General features: G+C 43.1%; 1 protein-coding gene across 1 annotated transcript in view; it reads left to right on the top strand.

Annotated features, from left to right (window-relative positions):
• The window catches only part of LOC103186436 (SLX4 interacting protein), a 72594-nt gene that overhangs the window by 28611 nt on the left and 25995 nt on the right, over positions 1-17988 (top strand). The window contains exon 5 of the mRNA XM_042333331.1: positions 16846-16923. Coding sequence (XP_042189265.1) covers positions 16846-16923 — 78 coding nt within the window. The remainder of the gene's footprint in view (positions 1-16845; positions 16924-17988) is intronic.

Raw genomic sequence — 17988 nt, 5'->3', positions numbered from 1 at the left:
CTCTGTTCTAAAAGGCTGACCCCTTAATTTTAAGACTGTGACCCCTGGTTACAGATTCTCCTACCAGGGGAAACAGACCCTCAGTGTCTACTTTATCCAACCCTTTAAGAATGTTTCAATAAGATCTCCCCTAATTCTTCTGTACGCTAGAGAATATAGCCCTAGTTTATTCAGCCTATCCTCACAGGTCAGTCGCCTCATCCCAGGAACTAACCTCGTGAATCTACGCTGCACCCCCTCTAGGGCAAGTATGTCCTTTTTTAAATAAGGCGAACAAAACTGCACACAATACTCGAGGTGCGGTCTCACCAAGGCCCTATACAATTACTACGATGTGGCTCTCCACATGAGGGTTCAACATGACCAATCAGAAATTATCAGAGTTCTGTAACCACGAGATCCATTTTGTAATCGCAAGACCCATGTTATATTTAGACAGACTCCAGAGAGACGCTTTATAACTGGATCATCCTGTATTTGATAACCAGTTTGTATTATTTCTCTAAGATTCTCTTGAAAATGTTGAACAGGTGCATAACAGGTGACCGATCGTCCCAGCCTGAAATATCCCTTAGTTTGCCACTTGCAGGGTTTCCTCTGTGCTCAGATGAAGATTTCAGTTTCAGCAAGTGTACATTCGCATTCTTGATTTGCAAACACCCTTTCACATCTGGGTTTGAGTCCAGGTAAGATTAATGAAAGGAAACATCAGTAGCAGAGAGTGAATGTTGTTTTCAGAGAAGACGACTTAATAATAAGACATTTTAATTTTAAATGGGATTGAAAAAGTAAACCCAGATCAATACTTTCGGATGCACCGAGACAGTAGAACAAGTAGGGCACAGGGTTAGAGCTGTAAAGGGGCAATTTCAGGTCTTTAGAATCACTGTCTTTAGAATCGAGAGGGGAGTGAAAGCCGGAAGAAAAGAGTAGGAAAAATTCAGAAAAAAAAGCTTTAGCATTCTCACTTAGAAAGGTTTATTGGATAATAATAATAATCCTTACATTTGATATAGCACCTTATATATATAGAAGACGTGAAAAGAGCTATATAAAATGCAAGGATTATTATTATCACATTGTTGAGACGTCTCAGAGCACTTCCCGGAATATACTGCGAAATGAATCGACTGTATTTTGTGGGCAAAACGTGGCAGCCACAGCAATGTCCCGCAAACAGTCGTGGATAGACTGATCAAATCTTTTTTTGAAGGGATTATCATCACCGAAAAGCGATCCACCAATCTACTAACAACTTGGTTCCTACTTAATGCCAGGTAAACAGAGCCGTGTGGAATAAGGAAACTTGCCTGAAGTTTTGCCCTGCCTGGGAATCAAACCCAGGTCCTCGCTTGTGAGGAGAGTGCGCTAACCACTAAGACTCCCAATATTCAGTCCTGATGTTCGAAAATGTCATGAAATTATCTGGTCTCATTTTAGGGAGGTAAAACACTAACTGTGACAGTTCACATCTCACAGGTGTGCTGTGTTCACCTCACTGATATGGCCACCAGCCACCAGATAAAATTGTCCTTCACTGCATGGCTGTTTGTGGGACGTTGCTTTGTGCAAATTGGCTGCTACGTTCTACAAAATACGTGCTTTATAGCACATTCTACGAAGCGCATTGAGACGATGAGGTGGTATATCAAATGCAAGGATTATTATTTATCAAACATTTCAGCAGTAATAATAATAGTAATAATCCTTGCATTTGATGTAGCGCCCTGTCATGTGATTGAGAAGTCTCAAAGTAGATTACATTTTAATTTACAAATGGAGTCTCAACGCTGTCGCATTTCGCCCACAAGTTACACAATCAATTCACTTTACAATATATCCTGTGAAGCGCTTTGACATGTCTCAATAATGTGGTAACCACAATGCTTAATTGTTATTATTAAGTACAATTATTTATTAAAATAAAAATGCTTCTGCAATAGTTGATATATAACCGTCATTATATATCAACGCCGTGGGGCGTCCTCCTGACGTGAAAGGTGCCAAACAAATGTAATTTTATATTTTGTATTGTATGATCAATAATAATTAATAACTATTAACGTTAATAATTATTATCATTAAACAATTGTATACTTCGTACAGAATTGCAATCCTTGTGATTCGATAACTATAAGAATCTTTGCATTTGATATAAGGCCTAATCATGTCCTCTAGACATCTTAAAGCACTTCACAGAATGTACTGTAAAGTGAATTGACTATAACTGGAGATATTAACCTGGATTTTAAATCGAGTGATAATTAAATCTAGGAAAGTGCCAATCTCCTATGTTGGATGGATCCTTGTAGTGTACCAGACTGAGACGAAAGAAACCCATTGCCAGCTTCCTATGTTTCACGGCCTATCTATAGGACAGTAACTGTATCTGGTAGCAGCTGGTTTAAAGGTCCACAGAAGCAAGTCGAGCAGCAAGTGGCCACACTTTGATTAAGTATTTGCCATTGATAGGATTTAGTAATAATAATAATAATCCTTGCATTTGATATAGCGCTTTTCACATCTTCTAGACGTCCAAAAGCGCTTCACAGAATATACTGTAAAGTTGTTCTTGTATATTTCTGTGATTTTATAATAATTATCTACAAGATCAACAACTTGCATTTATCTAGTGCCCTTCACGCGGGGTAGCGTCCCGGAGCGTTTGCCGGATGGAGTGTCAGCTTGGCTCAGGCGATGGCAGGTCACTCTGGACCAGAAGTTTGTTGGGTTTGACACCTCTTGAGCTCACAGTCGAGGCTGATTTTCCAATGCAGTGTGTGGGAAACCTGAATTGTCAGAGGTGCCATCCTTCAGATGAGACTCTAAGCCGAGGTCCCACCTGTGCCTGTTCAGGTTACTTAGCACTGTTACAAAAGAAAAGGTAGTTTCTCTCCCGTTGTCCCGGACAGCAATCCTCCAGATAAAAATTGGGTTGTTCACTTCATGGTTGTTTGTGGGACATTGCTGCATGCTGCATTTCCTTACAAAAATCTCAGTCACTACACTTTACAATATATCCTGTGAAGCCCTGACGACATGATACGATAATGTATCACATGGAATATTATCGTTATTTTCATGAGCATTATGTATGTAGTCTTTTTTTGTCTCTCCAAAATACAGTGGAGCCCAATCATAAGGTGCCTCCTTACAACACTTCATGTCTGTTAATGGGATATTGCTACGCGCAAATTGGCTACTGCGTTCGCCTACAAAAATAAACAGCCACTACACTTTACATTATAGCTCCAGTGAAGCTCGTTGAGATATCCTCCTGATGTGAAAGACGCTTAAGCAAAACAATTCACCTTTACACAGCACCTTTCACATCGAGAGCATGTCTCAAAGTGCTTGACACGGCTGGCTGGGCACCTGAGCTAGGAGTGACAGACAAGCGGAGTGGAGGGAGGAAAGGTAACCAAAAGCACGGTCAAAGAGCTAGGTTTTGAGAAGTGCGTTGAGAGAGGGCTGGACAGACGGATGGACGGACAAGGTAGAGTTCCACAGAATGGGGGTAGAATGGATGAAGGCCCACCCTCTGAAGGTGGGGGACACAGGTTGGTGCCTGTTGAAGGAGGGAGTGGCTTTTAGCAGAATCCAACTTGTACAAACTTAGATTCTTGATTTGCATTTTACTCATATTTTAAAAAAAACAACTGTAGCCATTTCTCAATCTTTCCTAAATCTGCTTAGCATTATTCTCCCCTTTTTATTCTATCTGGTGGAAGACCAGATCCGTTACCATTGTTGTTCATATTGTCTAGGAACAGAGTTCCAGAGGTAGCTACAAACAACTAAGGATGGTTTATAAAGGATGTAGCACCCTTCACAACAACAGCGACATTCTGTGTGCAAATAATCCCATGATTCATGTTCACATCTGTGGTATTCATAATAACACTTGCGTTATTGATATTAAAGATCCCGCGGCACTATTGGAAAAGAGAAGGGCATTTCTCTTTCTCCAGGTGTCCTGGCCCAGGATCCCCCAGATAAAATTGGTAAACAATAAAATTGACAAAAAAAAAGCCCAACAATAATATTTAAACACTTCGCTGAAAATTGCAACTTTCCATTTATACATCTCGTCTGCTGTGCTTGGTTCAAAATGCTTGCTTTAACACAATTTTTATCTTGTCAAATCAGTCTTGGTTATGATCAGGGACTGAAGAGAATTATAAAAGTCCTAGAATCATAATAATAATCCTTGCATTTGCTCTACTGCCTTATCATTTATTATTCTTACCTACGATGAGAGGTTGAATAGACTAGGCCTATATTCTCTAGAATATAGAAGAATTAGAGGTGATCTGATAGAAACCTATAAGATTCTTAAGGGTCTTGACAAGGTAGATAGTGTGAGACTGTTTCCCCTGGTTGGAGAATCTGAAACTAGGGGGTCTTTGTCTCAGGATTAAATGTCAGCCTTTTAGAACTGAGTTGAGAAAACATTTCTTCACTTAGAGGGTAGTGAATTTATGGAATTCTCTACCCCAGAAGGCTGTGGATGCTCAATCATTGAACATAATCAAGACTGAGATCGATAGATTTTTAAAAATGAAAAGGATTAAGGGATATGGGGATAGGGCGGGTAGATGGAATTAGGTTAGTTGATCAGGCATGATCTTATTAAATGGCAGGGCAGGCTCGAGGGGCTGAATGGCCTACTCCTGCTTCTTATGTTCTTATCACGTGGTTGGCAACTCAAAGAACTTCTGTAAAGTGGGTTGACTGTCTGTTATTGGGGTGAAATGCGGCAGCCAGTTGCGCACAGCAGTGTCCACAAACAGCCGTGCAGAGGGTGACCAATTGTATTTGGGGGATTGTCGGACAGGACACCGGGAGAGAGAAATTCCGTTCTCTTTTCTAATAGCGCCTTTAACATCAGGGATCTTTAACATCCACCTGAGCAGGCACAGACGCGACCTCGGTTAAATGTCTCATCTGAAGGGCAACATTGCAACGCACCACCAGCACTGCATTAGAGCATCAGCTTAGACTGTGCGATTCCAAGTCCCAAAGTGGGTCTTGAACCCACAGCCATCTGACTCAGAGCCAGGCTGACACCAATCATAGAATGTTGCAACACTGAAAAAGGCAAATCAAGTCTGTGTTGGAGTCTATCTGATCCCATTCTCATTCTTGTTGCCAATTCCCTTTAACACTCCTCCTTTTTCAACTGCAGTTTATGGTCAAGACTAGCACCTTCTCTCCAGTCTAAGGATTGTTTCCCTACCTTCCCCTTGAATTCTTTTTGTAATGAACTTGAAAGAGTAAAGTGGCCACCCCAGGATGGACAGTCGGGCAGACCTTGACAACAACGACGACGACAGAATTACATTTGTATAGCGCCTTTCACGTCGGGAGGAAGTCTCATGGCGTTGGACAGTCAGCGTTTGGAACCTGAGCTGGGGGTTGGGATCGGGGAGGGTGGAGGGCAAGGGGGAAGGAGGGTCATCGAAGGCACAGTCGAAGAGGATGGGTCTTGAAGGAGGTAAGGGAGGGGGAGAGGTGGAGGGACTGCGGATGGAGTTTCAGAGAATGGGGGCAGAGTGGCTGAAGGCTCGCCTGCCAGTGGTGGGAATAAATGGTGGGAATAAAATTCCACTGGGAATAAAGGACTGTAGGTACGAGGTGTTGATGGTGAGGGGGAGCTCGTAGTTTATGATAGTTATTGCCTCCAGTTTGTCTGTGTCTGAGTTCTTCTCAGCCATTAGCAATTATGTTTTCAGCAGAATTTGGTAAGCCTTGTTGAAGATCTCCCCTCTATTGTAGAATTTCTTTGGATATTGTTATCGAGATTCAAGATAATTGTCAAAAGAACAGAGGGGAAAAGAGGAGACTTTTTATTACACAGAGAGTTGTTACGGTCTGGAATGCGCTGCCTGAAAGGGTGGTGGTGGATTCAATAACAACTTTCAAAAGGGAATTGGATAGGTATTTGAACAGGAAAGAGCGGGAATATGGGGAAAGAGCGGGCGATTGGGTAACTCTTCCAAAGAGCTGGCACAGGCATGATGGGCCGAATGGTCTCCTTCTGTGCTGTAATATTCTATGAGCGGATTACCTTTACAATGCAGTGGGACTGGGGTGATGGGGTCGAGAGGTTTAGTGTGTCTGAGGATAAAGGCGGCGGAGTTTTGAATTAATTGGATTTTATGAATGGTGGAACTGGAGTGATGGGTATTGGAAAAATCGAAGTGGGAGGTGCCAAATGCATAGATAAAGGTTTCAGCTGCATTAGGTGTGAGGTACGGTCAGAGGTAAGCGATATTGAGGTGGAGAGAAGCAGTGCGGGTCAGGGGCCAAATGGGAATCAAACCTGATGCCAAGGTTGCACACAGCTTCAGGACAAATTAATAATAATTATTTACAAATTAAATTTGATTCTGATGAATATTTTCTTGATTCCTGAACCAACATTTTCACAACCTTTTTTTCTTCCCTCTCTACCTGTTCTAGGCTGAAGTGAACGTTTCTTATTTGGGTATCATTTCATTATGTGTGTCAACCTGGCTCAGTTGGTAGCAATCTCGACTCTGAGTTAGAAGATGATGGGTTCAAGCCCCACATCAGGACTTGGAACTCATATAGTCTAAGATGACACTCCAATGCAGTGCTGGGACTGTGCTGCATTGTCGGAGGCTGGGACTTTCGAATGAGATGATGAAAATGACTGTGCCTGTTTAGGTGGATGTTTAAGATCCCACAGCGCTTTTGGAAAAGAGAAGCGAGTTTCTCTCTTTCTCTCTCCCTGTGTCCTAGCCAACAATTCTCCAAATAAAATTGCTCATTCACTTCACTTGGGTTGTTGCTGTATGCAAATTGACTGCCACATTCATCCACGCACCTTACAATATATCCTGTGAAACGCTTTGAGACGTCCTCCTGATGTGAAAGGCACCATATCAAATGTTAGGATTCTTGTTATCATCATTGGGCGATTGGATAACAATCAAACTCAGGCGTCCTGGCTCCTATTGCCCAAACCAGAGATGCTCAGCTGAGATTGCTCAGCTCAGTGCAGACCAGGGAACAAAGCTGGCTACTTCCTAACATGCATGGATCATTGTTAAACTATACAATATTTTATCCCAACCAACAATGGGCAATCAACTCCCGACATGAAAGGCGCTATACTAATGTAATCTTGTTGGTATCTAACAAATATCTATCCACCTCAGTTTTTATCCATCGCGATAATGCAAAACCGTGCATTGTTACTATTACACACTTTATGCAGTTCTGAGGCTTAGTGGTTAGAGCACTTCGATCGTGAGAGGACCTGGGTTTGATTCGCCAGGGCGAAACTTTAGGCAAGTTTCCTTTCCCCTTCCCGCTCACTGAGGCCACATCACCCAGCTATACCTCCCACCATGCTCCTTTATAAAGGTAATTTTGATATTGTTGTTGTTACTCCACACACCTTTATTTACCTAACAGTAAGTAGGACCCTGGTTGTTAGTTGATTGGCAGATCACTTTTCCGGGGGTAATAATCCCTTCAATAAATAAATAAATATAATAATAATTTGATCACTCAATCCATGATTGTGGGACGCTGCTGTGTGCAATTGGCTGCCGCGTTTCGCCCGTAAAATGTACGGTCAATTCACTTTGCAGTGTGTTCTGTGAAGCACTTTGAGACATCTCGAGACATTATAAAAATAATCTCTTTACTCAAAAACTGGCATGAGTTGCCAAATGTGTATGCAATTTTTTTTCACAATCTAAGACTTGTCAATCGAAGTTCTTTGTTTTCTGTCGTGTATGTGAGAAAACCGACTGGCCAGATGCTGAGGAAAACATGATTGACAGATCTTGGGGATGAGACCAAAATAAAATCAATGCCAGTTCATTGGTCAATGTCACACCTGCTAATAATATTATAATAATCCTTGCATTTGATATTGCTCTTTTCACGTCTTCTAGACATCTCAAAGCGCTTCAGAGAATATATTGTAAAGTGAATTGACTGTATATTTTGTGGACGAAACGCAGCAGCCACTTGCACACAGCAGTGTCTCAAATTGGTTTGAGTGACCAAATTATTATTGTTTTTTTCTTGGATTATTATCAGGCGTGTGGAGTAAGGAAACTTTCCCAAGGTTTCGCCCTGCTGGGAATCGAACCCTGGTCTCTGGCTTCCGAGGCAAGGACTCTAACCACTGAGCTACAGGACTCCTAGTTTTGAATAGTTTTGGATGTACACATTTTCTGGATACCCATGTGTACATGGTACGCATTTTCACAAATCCTAATGCGATCTGTGTGCAATGATAAATAATAATAATCCTTGCATTTGATATTTGTCGGTGATTACACACCCAGAGGATGCATGTAAATGACGAAAAAAACAGCAACAGGATTGCATGTGTGTGGCGCCTTTCGCATCGGGAGGATGTCCCAAGGCACTGGATAGACAGAGTTGCGTACCTGAGCTGGGGTTGTGGAGGGCAGAGGGGAAGCAGGGAGATCGAAAGCACTGTCGAAGAGGAGGGTCTTGAGATGATTCTTGAAGGATCCCTTCCACTCCACTCCCTTTGTGGAGTCCTGTAGCTCAGTGGTTAGAGCACTCGCCTTGCAAGCGAGACATCTGGGTTCAATTCCAGGCAGGGCGAAACCATGGGCAAGTTTCCTTACTCCACACGCCTAATAATAATCCCTCCAAAAAAAAACAATCATTAATTGGTCATTTTCAACACACGACTGTTTGTGGGACACTGCTGTGTGCAATTGGCTGCCACGTTTCACCCACAAATATACGGTCAATTCACTTTGCAGTATATTCTGTGAAGCGCTTTGAGACGTCGAGAAGACATGAAAAAGCGCTATATCAAATGCAAGGATTATTATTATTATATTGTGCCTTTCAATTCAGAAAGACGTCTCAAAGCGCTTCACAAGATTTAACATTAAGCGTGGTGACTGTGTGATTTTCAGGCAAACAAGGACCAAAAAAAAACAAGGTTTTTAAAAAAAACTTTAGATCGTCAGACCTACAGCGTTGTACATTTTTGAAGAAACCAAGTTTGATGGTAGAAAGTCCCAACCATGACCTCTGACTAACCAGTTCACGCTTATTTGCGATGCACGTTTGTGTGACCCGACAGACACTAACTGGATAAGGAGTTGCTAACTCATTGCCTTTTGAAAGCGGTCCGTTTTCCAAGGAGAATAAATAAGCTGAAAGTTTGGTCAAACTCCGAGGCCGATTGAGAAATTGAATTGACAAGTTAGTGTTAACAGATAGGCAGCCTGATGGAGAGTATTACAACATAAATCCCTCCCTCTCACACCCCTGTGTCTGTTACTAAAGAGAGATTAAGGACTGGAGCAAAACTGCACTATAAGCTGATTTGAACCATCTCGCTGTGCCCTAAGGGGCTACTTACCCAGAATACGCAGCACATACTACAACTTATTGCAGAACGCGTGGCACTGTGGAAACGTCCTACCCTTATCGTCTGTCCTGATGATTTTTAATGTAATTTGAGGGTTTTATCGCACAGCCTCTCCAGCAATCCATTTTTGGAGTGGCTTTCTCAATCTGTGACTGTGGCAGTCTGTGTAAATACAGATAAGAGGTCTAATTATAGGCCTTAGATCTGTTCAGACAGGCAACTGCAGGCATTTTTGTCGTGATTCTTCCTCACGTAGCTTAAATAAACACCTTTTCCAATCCCCTTGAGCCGAATCTGTCATCTGCAGGACCATTATCTGCCCCTTTTCTCCTCCCATGGCTGCCGTGCTGCTAAGAGCTTAAGGTGCAAACCCACACAACAGGTCGCATTTAAATAACTCACAAGTTTAAAAATAAAACGGTTCGGCCCCGGCTCTGCTCTGCTCTGCGATTTAAAAGTATGTGCATTGGTTGGCATTCGTGTAAGCTTTTAATGTGAAACCGGGGCGGGGAGAGCCTTGCATGCCTGCTTTTAGTCTGAGATGCAGTTTCAAGAAAGTGTTACTGCTTTTACCAGTCGGGTTATGCAGGTGCCAGATTCCATTGGGACAGGACACCTGCCAGGCTGCTCCAGAGAACTCAGCAGCTCGAAGGCATTTTCCCAGGCTCCCAGATGAATGGTCACTAATAGCCGTGGGAGAGAACTCCCAGTGTGGCTTAGTGCACCACATACTCCACTTGGCAGTCGCGTACCAAGCTCAGGGCTGCTTTGGCTGTGATTTCAGCTTTCTCTTTGAATGAAATGTAACTGTATAATTCTGTACCAGTTTTTTTAATATAATATAAAAATATATATATTTGCATGGTTGTCGTCAGCGAGATCAAGCACACATAAGCCTAAAGAATTCAAGTTTTTGTTTAGATCAAAGAGATAGCTACCGTATCTCTTATTGTAAACTGCAGATACTTCTATTATTATTGTTGTTGTCTAAGTGTTCCGGGGCGCTACCCCCCTGAAGGGTATTATATAAATGCAACTTGTTGTTGTTGTTGGCGGTGTATTGAGTTAAGCACTTTGCTGGGGGAAGAAAGAAATAAAGTACTGTACTGAAAAATAGCTGCCAGAAAATGACCTAAAAGAAGTTACACATCGTTCCGCAGCTCGCTATGTCACTTTGGAAGCTTCCGTTTTTCAAATGTTCTGCTTTACACCGCGACTCGATAGATTCAAACGTGAGGTCACATAATGCCGAACTGCTGGGAGCTACGGAGTGTGAGCAATTAAACTGAAACCACTGTGGGGGGGAGAGTTTCCCCCCTTAAAGACAAGTCTCCATTTTGGGGTGTTCCTGTGACTTGCCTTTCGTACCTTGATTGTCCAGAAACATTCAGCATTCTTTTTGTTTGTGGTAATGAATACGACTAGTAACTTAATACCCTTCAACTGTCAAAAGCTGATAATTTCCCTCATATCAAATTGACTGCATTTTACCTGTTCTTTTGTGTGCTGCAGGGGGGAGCTTAACAAGGCTTCTATTGCCAAGTGGAACTGTGTTGGGCCACCATACATAACGCAGATTTTGCATCTGAACTCCTTTTTTTAGGTCAATATTCTTCATACACTAGTGATTCTTTTCCAAAGTAAAAAGTGAGTTTGCTGAATTGTGTCATTCTGATGAGACAAATGTATTATAGTGTATACACATTATAGTGTATATACATTGTATACACACACACACACACTGTACACACACACAGCACACACACATGCTGTATCATCACACGCTGTACACGCACACACACACACTGTACACACACAGCACACACACACAGCACACACACATGCTGTATCATCACACGCTGTACACACACACACACAGACACACATTACACGCACACACACACAGCACACACTACACACACAGCATGCACGCAGACACACTACACACACACACTTAGCCAACGAGCTGGTTTCCTAGGTATCAGGGATCGGGGCTTTGGGGAAGTAGCCCCTTCCCCTTGACAAAGGTTCAAACGGGGAGAACTGTCGAGAAAGAATTCTTGGTTGATTAAAGTTTCCACGACTGGGGAGATTGGCTGAGGGAGGCATTTTGAGCTCTTATCCCTGCACAATCCCAAAGAGGAGACGAGATTCTGAGAATCCCCGAGGGCATCGCCTTCTAGAATTTCCCAGGTTTTCATATGAATGAGGCTCTCTGGGGAGCAGCTGAAAGAATCTGGCACTGACTGGCGACGCTTTAAAAAAAACGCAGCAAAATGGCTTGCCTTCCTCTTTACAGCAAGCTCCCTTTCGTTGATAAGATGGTGTTTTTTATTCTATGGTTGGAATCAGTATTAGCTGTCATAATAAGCTTTAGCAGCGCTTTGGGATGTCCTCCCGACGTGAAAGGTGCTTAACAAATGTCATTTTGTTGTTGTTGTTGTTGTACTCTCTTATTGGGATGATTGTTATTGCATTGTTATCTGCAGCTCGTGTTCTTCCCCGCACCAGGCTCCATGACCCTCCACGCCCTTGCTCCTTCCTCCCTCTGTGACCTGCTGACCCCCCATATCGACCTGTCCGCTCCCTCAGGCTCCGACCTGCTCCACGCTCCCGCCCGACCCACCCGACCATCAGTGGCTGGGCCTTCAGCCTCTCTGGCCCAACACTTTGGAACGCCATCCCACAGTCCCTTCCCCTCGCCCCCCCCCACACTCCTTTGACTCCTTCAAGACCTTCCTCTTCGATCGCACCCTCGTTCACCATCCTTCCCCCACCTGCCCCCCACCCACCCTGATCCCAACCCCCAACTCGGGTCCAATTCCCTGACTGTCCAACACCTTGGAACGTCCTCCCGACGTGAAAGGTGCTATGTAAATGTAATTTATTGCCGTGGTGTAGCTGCCATATTAAGCTTTATTCTCTGGTTGGAATCAGTGTTAGTGATTAGCTCCCATAATAAGCTTTGGACTGGAGAGGTCATTGCTGGGTCTGTCGCCGTATCGAGTACTTGTTCATGGGAAGTGAAAAAGACTGAACTCAGGGCCACAGCAGGTATTCTGCAGTTTATTTTTCTTTCCTCCAGTCCTTCCAATTGCCCAATTTTTATGGCTTCTCTGCTGCCAAGTGCTGCAAAACATAATCTTTCAGATAAGAGGCTAGAATGATCCTGACCAGTTATAGTTCTGTGGGGCACAGCTCATTCCTGATTCCTTGAGCCCAGTTCGTCCGTGAATTGCCGAAATGCACCACATCAGCGAAATTTGTCCCCTTCAGTTAATTGTGCAGTCGTTTTTAAAGTATTTTGCTTACAAAATACACAGTCGCTACACCTGACAGAAAAACGCGGTGAGATGTCATCCTGATGTGAAATGCGCCGTATAAAGTGTCAAGATTAATTGGCTGCTATATTTCGCCCACAAAATATAGAATTATTATTAAAAATGTACATTAAATGTACTATGTGGTTTCATGGAAGACAGTTTAACATTTTAATTTTTTGAGTGAGTATATTTGAGAAAATACAGTAACTTAACAAAAAATCTATTGGGTTATATTTATCATTTATATAACTAATTTAAAGCGTTTTCTAAACCAATATTTACTTATTCCATCATTTGCTAAATTTATAACAATGATAATCCTTGAATTTCATACAGCGCCTTATCACCTCGTTGAGACATCACAAAGCGCTTCACAGGGTATACTGTAAAGTGGATATAATGTCCATTTAATCTTTTCCACATTTCTTTTCCCCCGGAAAGCAATCTGCCAATTGACTAATAACAGGGTTCCTATTTACTGCTAGGTAAACCCTGTTGTTAGTCGATTGGCAGATTGCTTTCCGAGGGAAATAATCCCTCCAAAAAACTAAAAATTTGGTCAGTTAATCCACGACTGACTGTTTGTGGGACACTGCTGTGTGCAATTGTCTCCCATGTTCTGTCCACAAAATGCACACTTTACAGTATATTCTGTGAAACGGTTTGAGACATCTCAGCAACGTGATAAGTCGCTATATCAAATGCAAGAATTACTGTTATTATTATTGCTGTTGGTCTGTCTTCTGCTTGTTTTCACCAAAGCAGCAGGTGGAGGATTCTGAGCCCAGTTTTGGCTGTCCTCACTGCTGAAGGAGGCAGTGTGGTATTTATGTAGGCAGTGTGGTATTTATTAAGTCAGTAAATGAGATTTCACGGCAGAAATGGTGGATATTTAGCTAACTTTTCTTCATTTAATTTCCCTTCTGGCCAGCAAGGGATTAGGTGTAATTACACACACCTTTAAGGGTTTTTCTCTTCACCCTTCAAACAAATGTGCAAGGAGCCAGGCCAACTGTCAGGGTTCACAAGTCCTTGTTTAATAATAAAAATAATACTTGCATTTGATATAGCGCCTTATCACGTCTTCGAGACGTCTCAAAGCGCTTCACAGAATATACTGTAAAATGAATCGACTGTATATTTTGTGGGCAAAACGCAGCAGCCAATTGCGTATAGCAATGTCCCACAAACAGTCATGGATTGAGTGACCACATTTTTTTTAAGGGATTATTCACTCTGGAAATCAATCTGCTAATCGACTAACAACCGGGTTCCTAGTTACTGCTAAATAAACAGAAGGCGTGTGGAATAAGGAAACTTGCCTAACGTTTTGCCCTCCCCAGGAATCAAACCCGGGTCCTCTCGTTTGCGAGGCAAGTGGTCTAACCACTAAACTACAGGACTGGCTCCGTGCTGTTTCTGAAAAGGTCTCTTGTTCCCAGGACTATCGCCAATTTGGAACAGTAGGGAGAGGAAGTTTAAATGGTTGAGAGAGGGGAAAAATGACTGTGGCTTTGGCTGCCCTCCAGAGCTTAGAGGTGTTGCTCACCCATCACCCCACCCGTGTCAAGCTCCACTGCCTTCCTCCGACAATAATAATTATAATAATCCTTGCATTTGATATATCGCTGAAACATCTGAAAGTGCTTCACAGGATATACTGTAAAGTGAAATAACTGTATTTTGTGGGTAAATTCGGCAGACAGTTTGTGCACAACAATGTCCCACAAATAGCCATGGAGTGAGTGACCAATTTTGTCTGGGAGGATTGTTGGCCAGGACATTAGGATAAACTCTTCTCTTTTCATGGGATCTTTAACCACCACCTGAATAGGAACAGATGGGATCTTTGTTAATGTCTCCTCTGAAGATGGCACCTCCAATAATACAGCATATCCTCAGCACTGCACTGGAATCTGTTCTTGTAAATTGTTTCTGTTGGAATATCAGCGTAGACTTTATGGGGCTTGAACTCCCAAACTTGTGACTCAGACGCAAAAGTGCTACCGATTGAGGCAGACCGATGCTTGACCGAATTTAATAATAATAATCCTGGTATTTGATATAGCACCTTTTCACGACTTCGAGATGTCTCAAAGCGCTTCACAGAATATACTGTAAATAATAATAATAATAATAATCCTTGCATTTGATATAGCGCTTTTCACGTCAGGAGGACGTCCCAAAGCGCTTCACAGAACACACTGTAAAGTGAATTGACTGTATATTTGTGGGCGAACGTGAAATCTCTCCAGCTCTATAACCATCCCGATATTCTGATTCCAAACTCTTGCTTGCTCACCACTCGTTCTGATGGGCAGAATGGCGTCCTGCTGTGCTGTACATGTCTACGATTCCCCGGTGGAGCTCTCAGAACAAGATGTCCATTTAATCCCACTGCCCTGCCTTATCCCTACACTCCTTCAAGCCTCTAACCTTCATATACTCTTGTCTACTTCCCTCTTGAAACCCACAATGTATTCTGCCTCCACCTTACTTTGGCCGGGGATTCCACATCCTAATAACTCTGAGTGAAACAAGATCTCCCGAGCTCTCTTTTCACTCTTCTTGTATTCCCACTAGAGGCCAAGTCTTCAGCCTTGCCTTGTTAACTCTCTCTCTGACTTCAAAACCCCCTAAGATAGTTTTGGCGCTGCCTTTAGTCTCTTCTCCATTCTCTCATGTTTTGAGCCATTGTTTTACGCATAATAATAATAATCCTTGCATTTGATATAGAGCTATTCACGTCTTCTAGATGTCTCAAAGCGCTTCACAATATGCTGTAAATTGAAGTGACTGTATATCTATGGGCGAAACGCATGTTATTCTTCCTGTGGGGTAAAGAGTATTAATCACACTGACAATTCAGAAACACTGCAGTTGAGTTTATAATAATAATAATAATCATCCCTGCCTTTGATGTAGAGCCTTATCACATCGTTGAGACATCCGAAAGTGCTTCACAAGATATACAGTAAAGTGGATTGACTGTGTATTTTGTGGGCGAAATGTGGCAGCCAGTTGCACACAGCAATGTCCCAAAAATAGCAAGGGAATGAGCGAGTGATTTGGGGGGATTGTTGGCCAGGACCTCGAGTAAAACTTCCTTCTATTTTCAAAGAATACCATGGGATCTTTTACAACCTGAACAGGCAGACAGGACCTCGGTTTAAACGCCTTATCCAAAGGCGTTTTATAAGTAAATGAAGAGTGAGGGGAGAGGGTAAGGGAGTTTAATTAGCAGTTTAGGCCGTGGGAAGTATGATTTTCAGTTTAAAAATATAAATTTTTGAACCTCCCTATAATTTGCTGATATATAAGCCGATAATTTGTTCAAAGTATTTTTTCTGACTTTGACAACTTTCTTTAATCCTGCCAAATGATTTGCACAAAACTCCAAGGAATAGAACAAGTCCTGTTTCCAAATAGTGTCAGTCAGATCCCCGAGATATCAAATGGATATAATCGTCAATAATAATCTTGTATTTGATATACACATAACGCATAACATGTTGTCAAAACATCCCAAAGCGCTTATTTGCTGCAAAGTGCAGTGACTGTGTATTTGTGGGCGAAACGGCAGACAATTTGCAAGGACATTGTCCCACAAACAGCCATGGAGTGAGGGACTAGTTTTCTTTGGGAACCTATTGGAAAGCACTGCGTGAAAGGGAGGTGGAAACAGATTCAATAACAACTTTCAAAAGGGAATTGGAGAGGTAGTTGAAAAGGAAAAATTTGGAAGGTTATGGGAAAGTGCGGGGGAGTGGGACTGATTGGGCAGCTCTTCCAAAGAGCCAACACAGGCACGATGGGCCGAATGACGTCCTTCTGTGCTGTAACATTCTATGATTCTATGACACCAGGAGAGAGAAACTCGCTTCTCTTTTCCGATAGCGCCAGAGGTTTCTTCATTATCTGCCTGAACAAGCACAGACCTGAGTTTAAGGTTACATTCAAAGAAAAACACCTCTGATAACAATCCTTAATAATATTAACCTATGGAAATGCAACTCTCCCCCAGCACTGCATTGCCATGTCAGCCTGGCTCGCATCCAATACCTTTGTGCATCAAACACATTCTGAAATGCATTTGTTTTGCTGGTTTCATTTCAGGACAACGTTTTCGTCTTGCCGCCTACTTTTTGAAGAGACACACAATCCTGAGGTGCATTACGCAACAGCAGTACCGCGGTATGTACACATTATGGTCCCGACATGCAGAAACCCATCACTGCGCTTAAGAGTATTCAAACCAAGCTGAGATTTCCGTGCATCCCACCTACACATGGAAATTCCCCAGATAGATTGTTGGAATAGAATGCGCACTCTCTCCCTGATTACCTAATTCTGGAGACGATTAGGCACAGGTTGGCAAGAGCCAAGACTTGGGGACTCCAGAGTGTGCGTTGGGGTAACTACTGGAGTCTAACCAGCTAAAACCACATAGCTTGCCATTGATAGCATTGTCAGTCTAAGTTTTCCTGCTGCTTGTCCAGCTAGGACTACCCAACCCATTAGGGCTTTGGCTTGCCAGGGTTAACAAGAGATGAGTGGGAGGATTCCCTGCCCTCAGTGATTAGTCTAAACAGTGGATGCATTTAAAAGATAACCTTAAAGGCTCGATGGTTTTGTTAGAGTAGGTGAGCTGTGTAGTTGCTAATTTTGATCTCTGGTCTGCGCTTTCGATCTATGGAGGGTTTTTGTCCTCGGTCCCCTCCTCTTCACCCTCTATATGCTCCCCCTCGGTGACATCATCCGCAGACATGGGGTTAACTTCCACATGTATGCGGATGACACCCAACTCTACCTTTCCTCCTCTACCCTCAACTCCACGACCACCGATGTCCTGACAGTCTGCCTGTCCGACATCGAGTCCTGGACGAGAGACAACTTTCTTCAGCTCAACGTGCGAAAAACCGAGGCCCTCCTGATTGGCTCACGTCAGCGCCTCCGCACCTCAGGCGCTGACAGCATCAGCATCCAAGGCTGCACTCTCCACCTCTCAAAGCCGGTCAGGAACCTCGGGGTTCTGTTCGACCCTGAGCTGTCCTTTCTCCCTCATATCCGAATTCAAGATCCTCATCCTCACCTACAAGACCATTCACGGCTTTGCTCCCTCCTACTTCTCCGACCTACTATCCCCCTATTTACCTGCCCGTACCCTCCTTTCCTCTGGCTCCGGTCTGCTCCACATCCCCCGCCCCAACCACCCTACTATCGGTGGTCGGGCCTTCAGCCTCTCAGCCCCGAGGCTCT

This window comes from Callorhinchus milii, unplaced genomic scaffold (assembly GCF_018977255.1).
Source record: "Callorhinchus milii isolate IMCB2004 unplaced genomic scaffold, IMCB_Cmil_1.0 Scaffold3, whole genome shotgun sequence".
Lineage (NCBI taxonomy): Eukaryota > Metazoa > Chordata > Chondrichthyes > Chimaeriformes > Callorhinchidae > Callorhinchus > Callorhinchus milii.
Note: the sequence above shows the minus strand (reverse complement) of the source record. Positions and strands in the feature narration are given on the sequence as shown.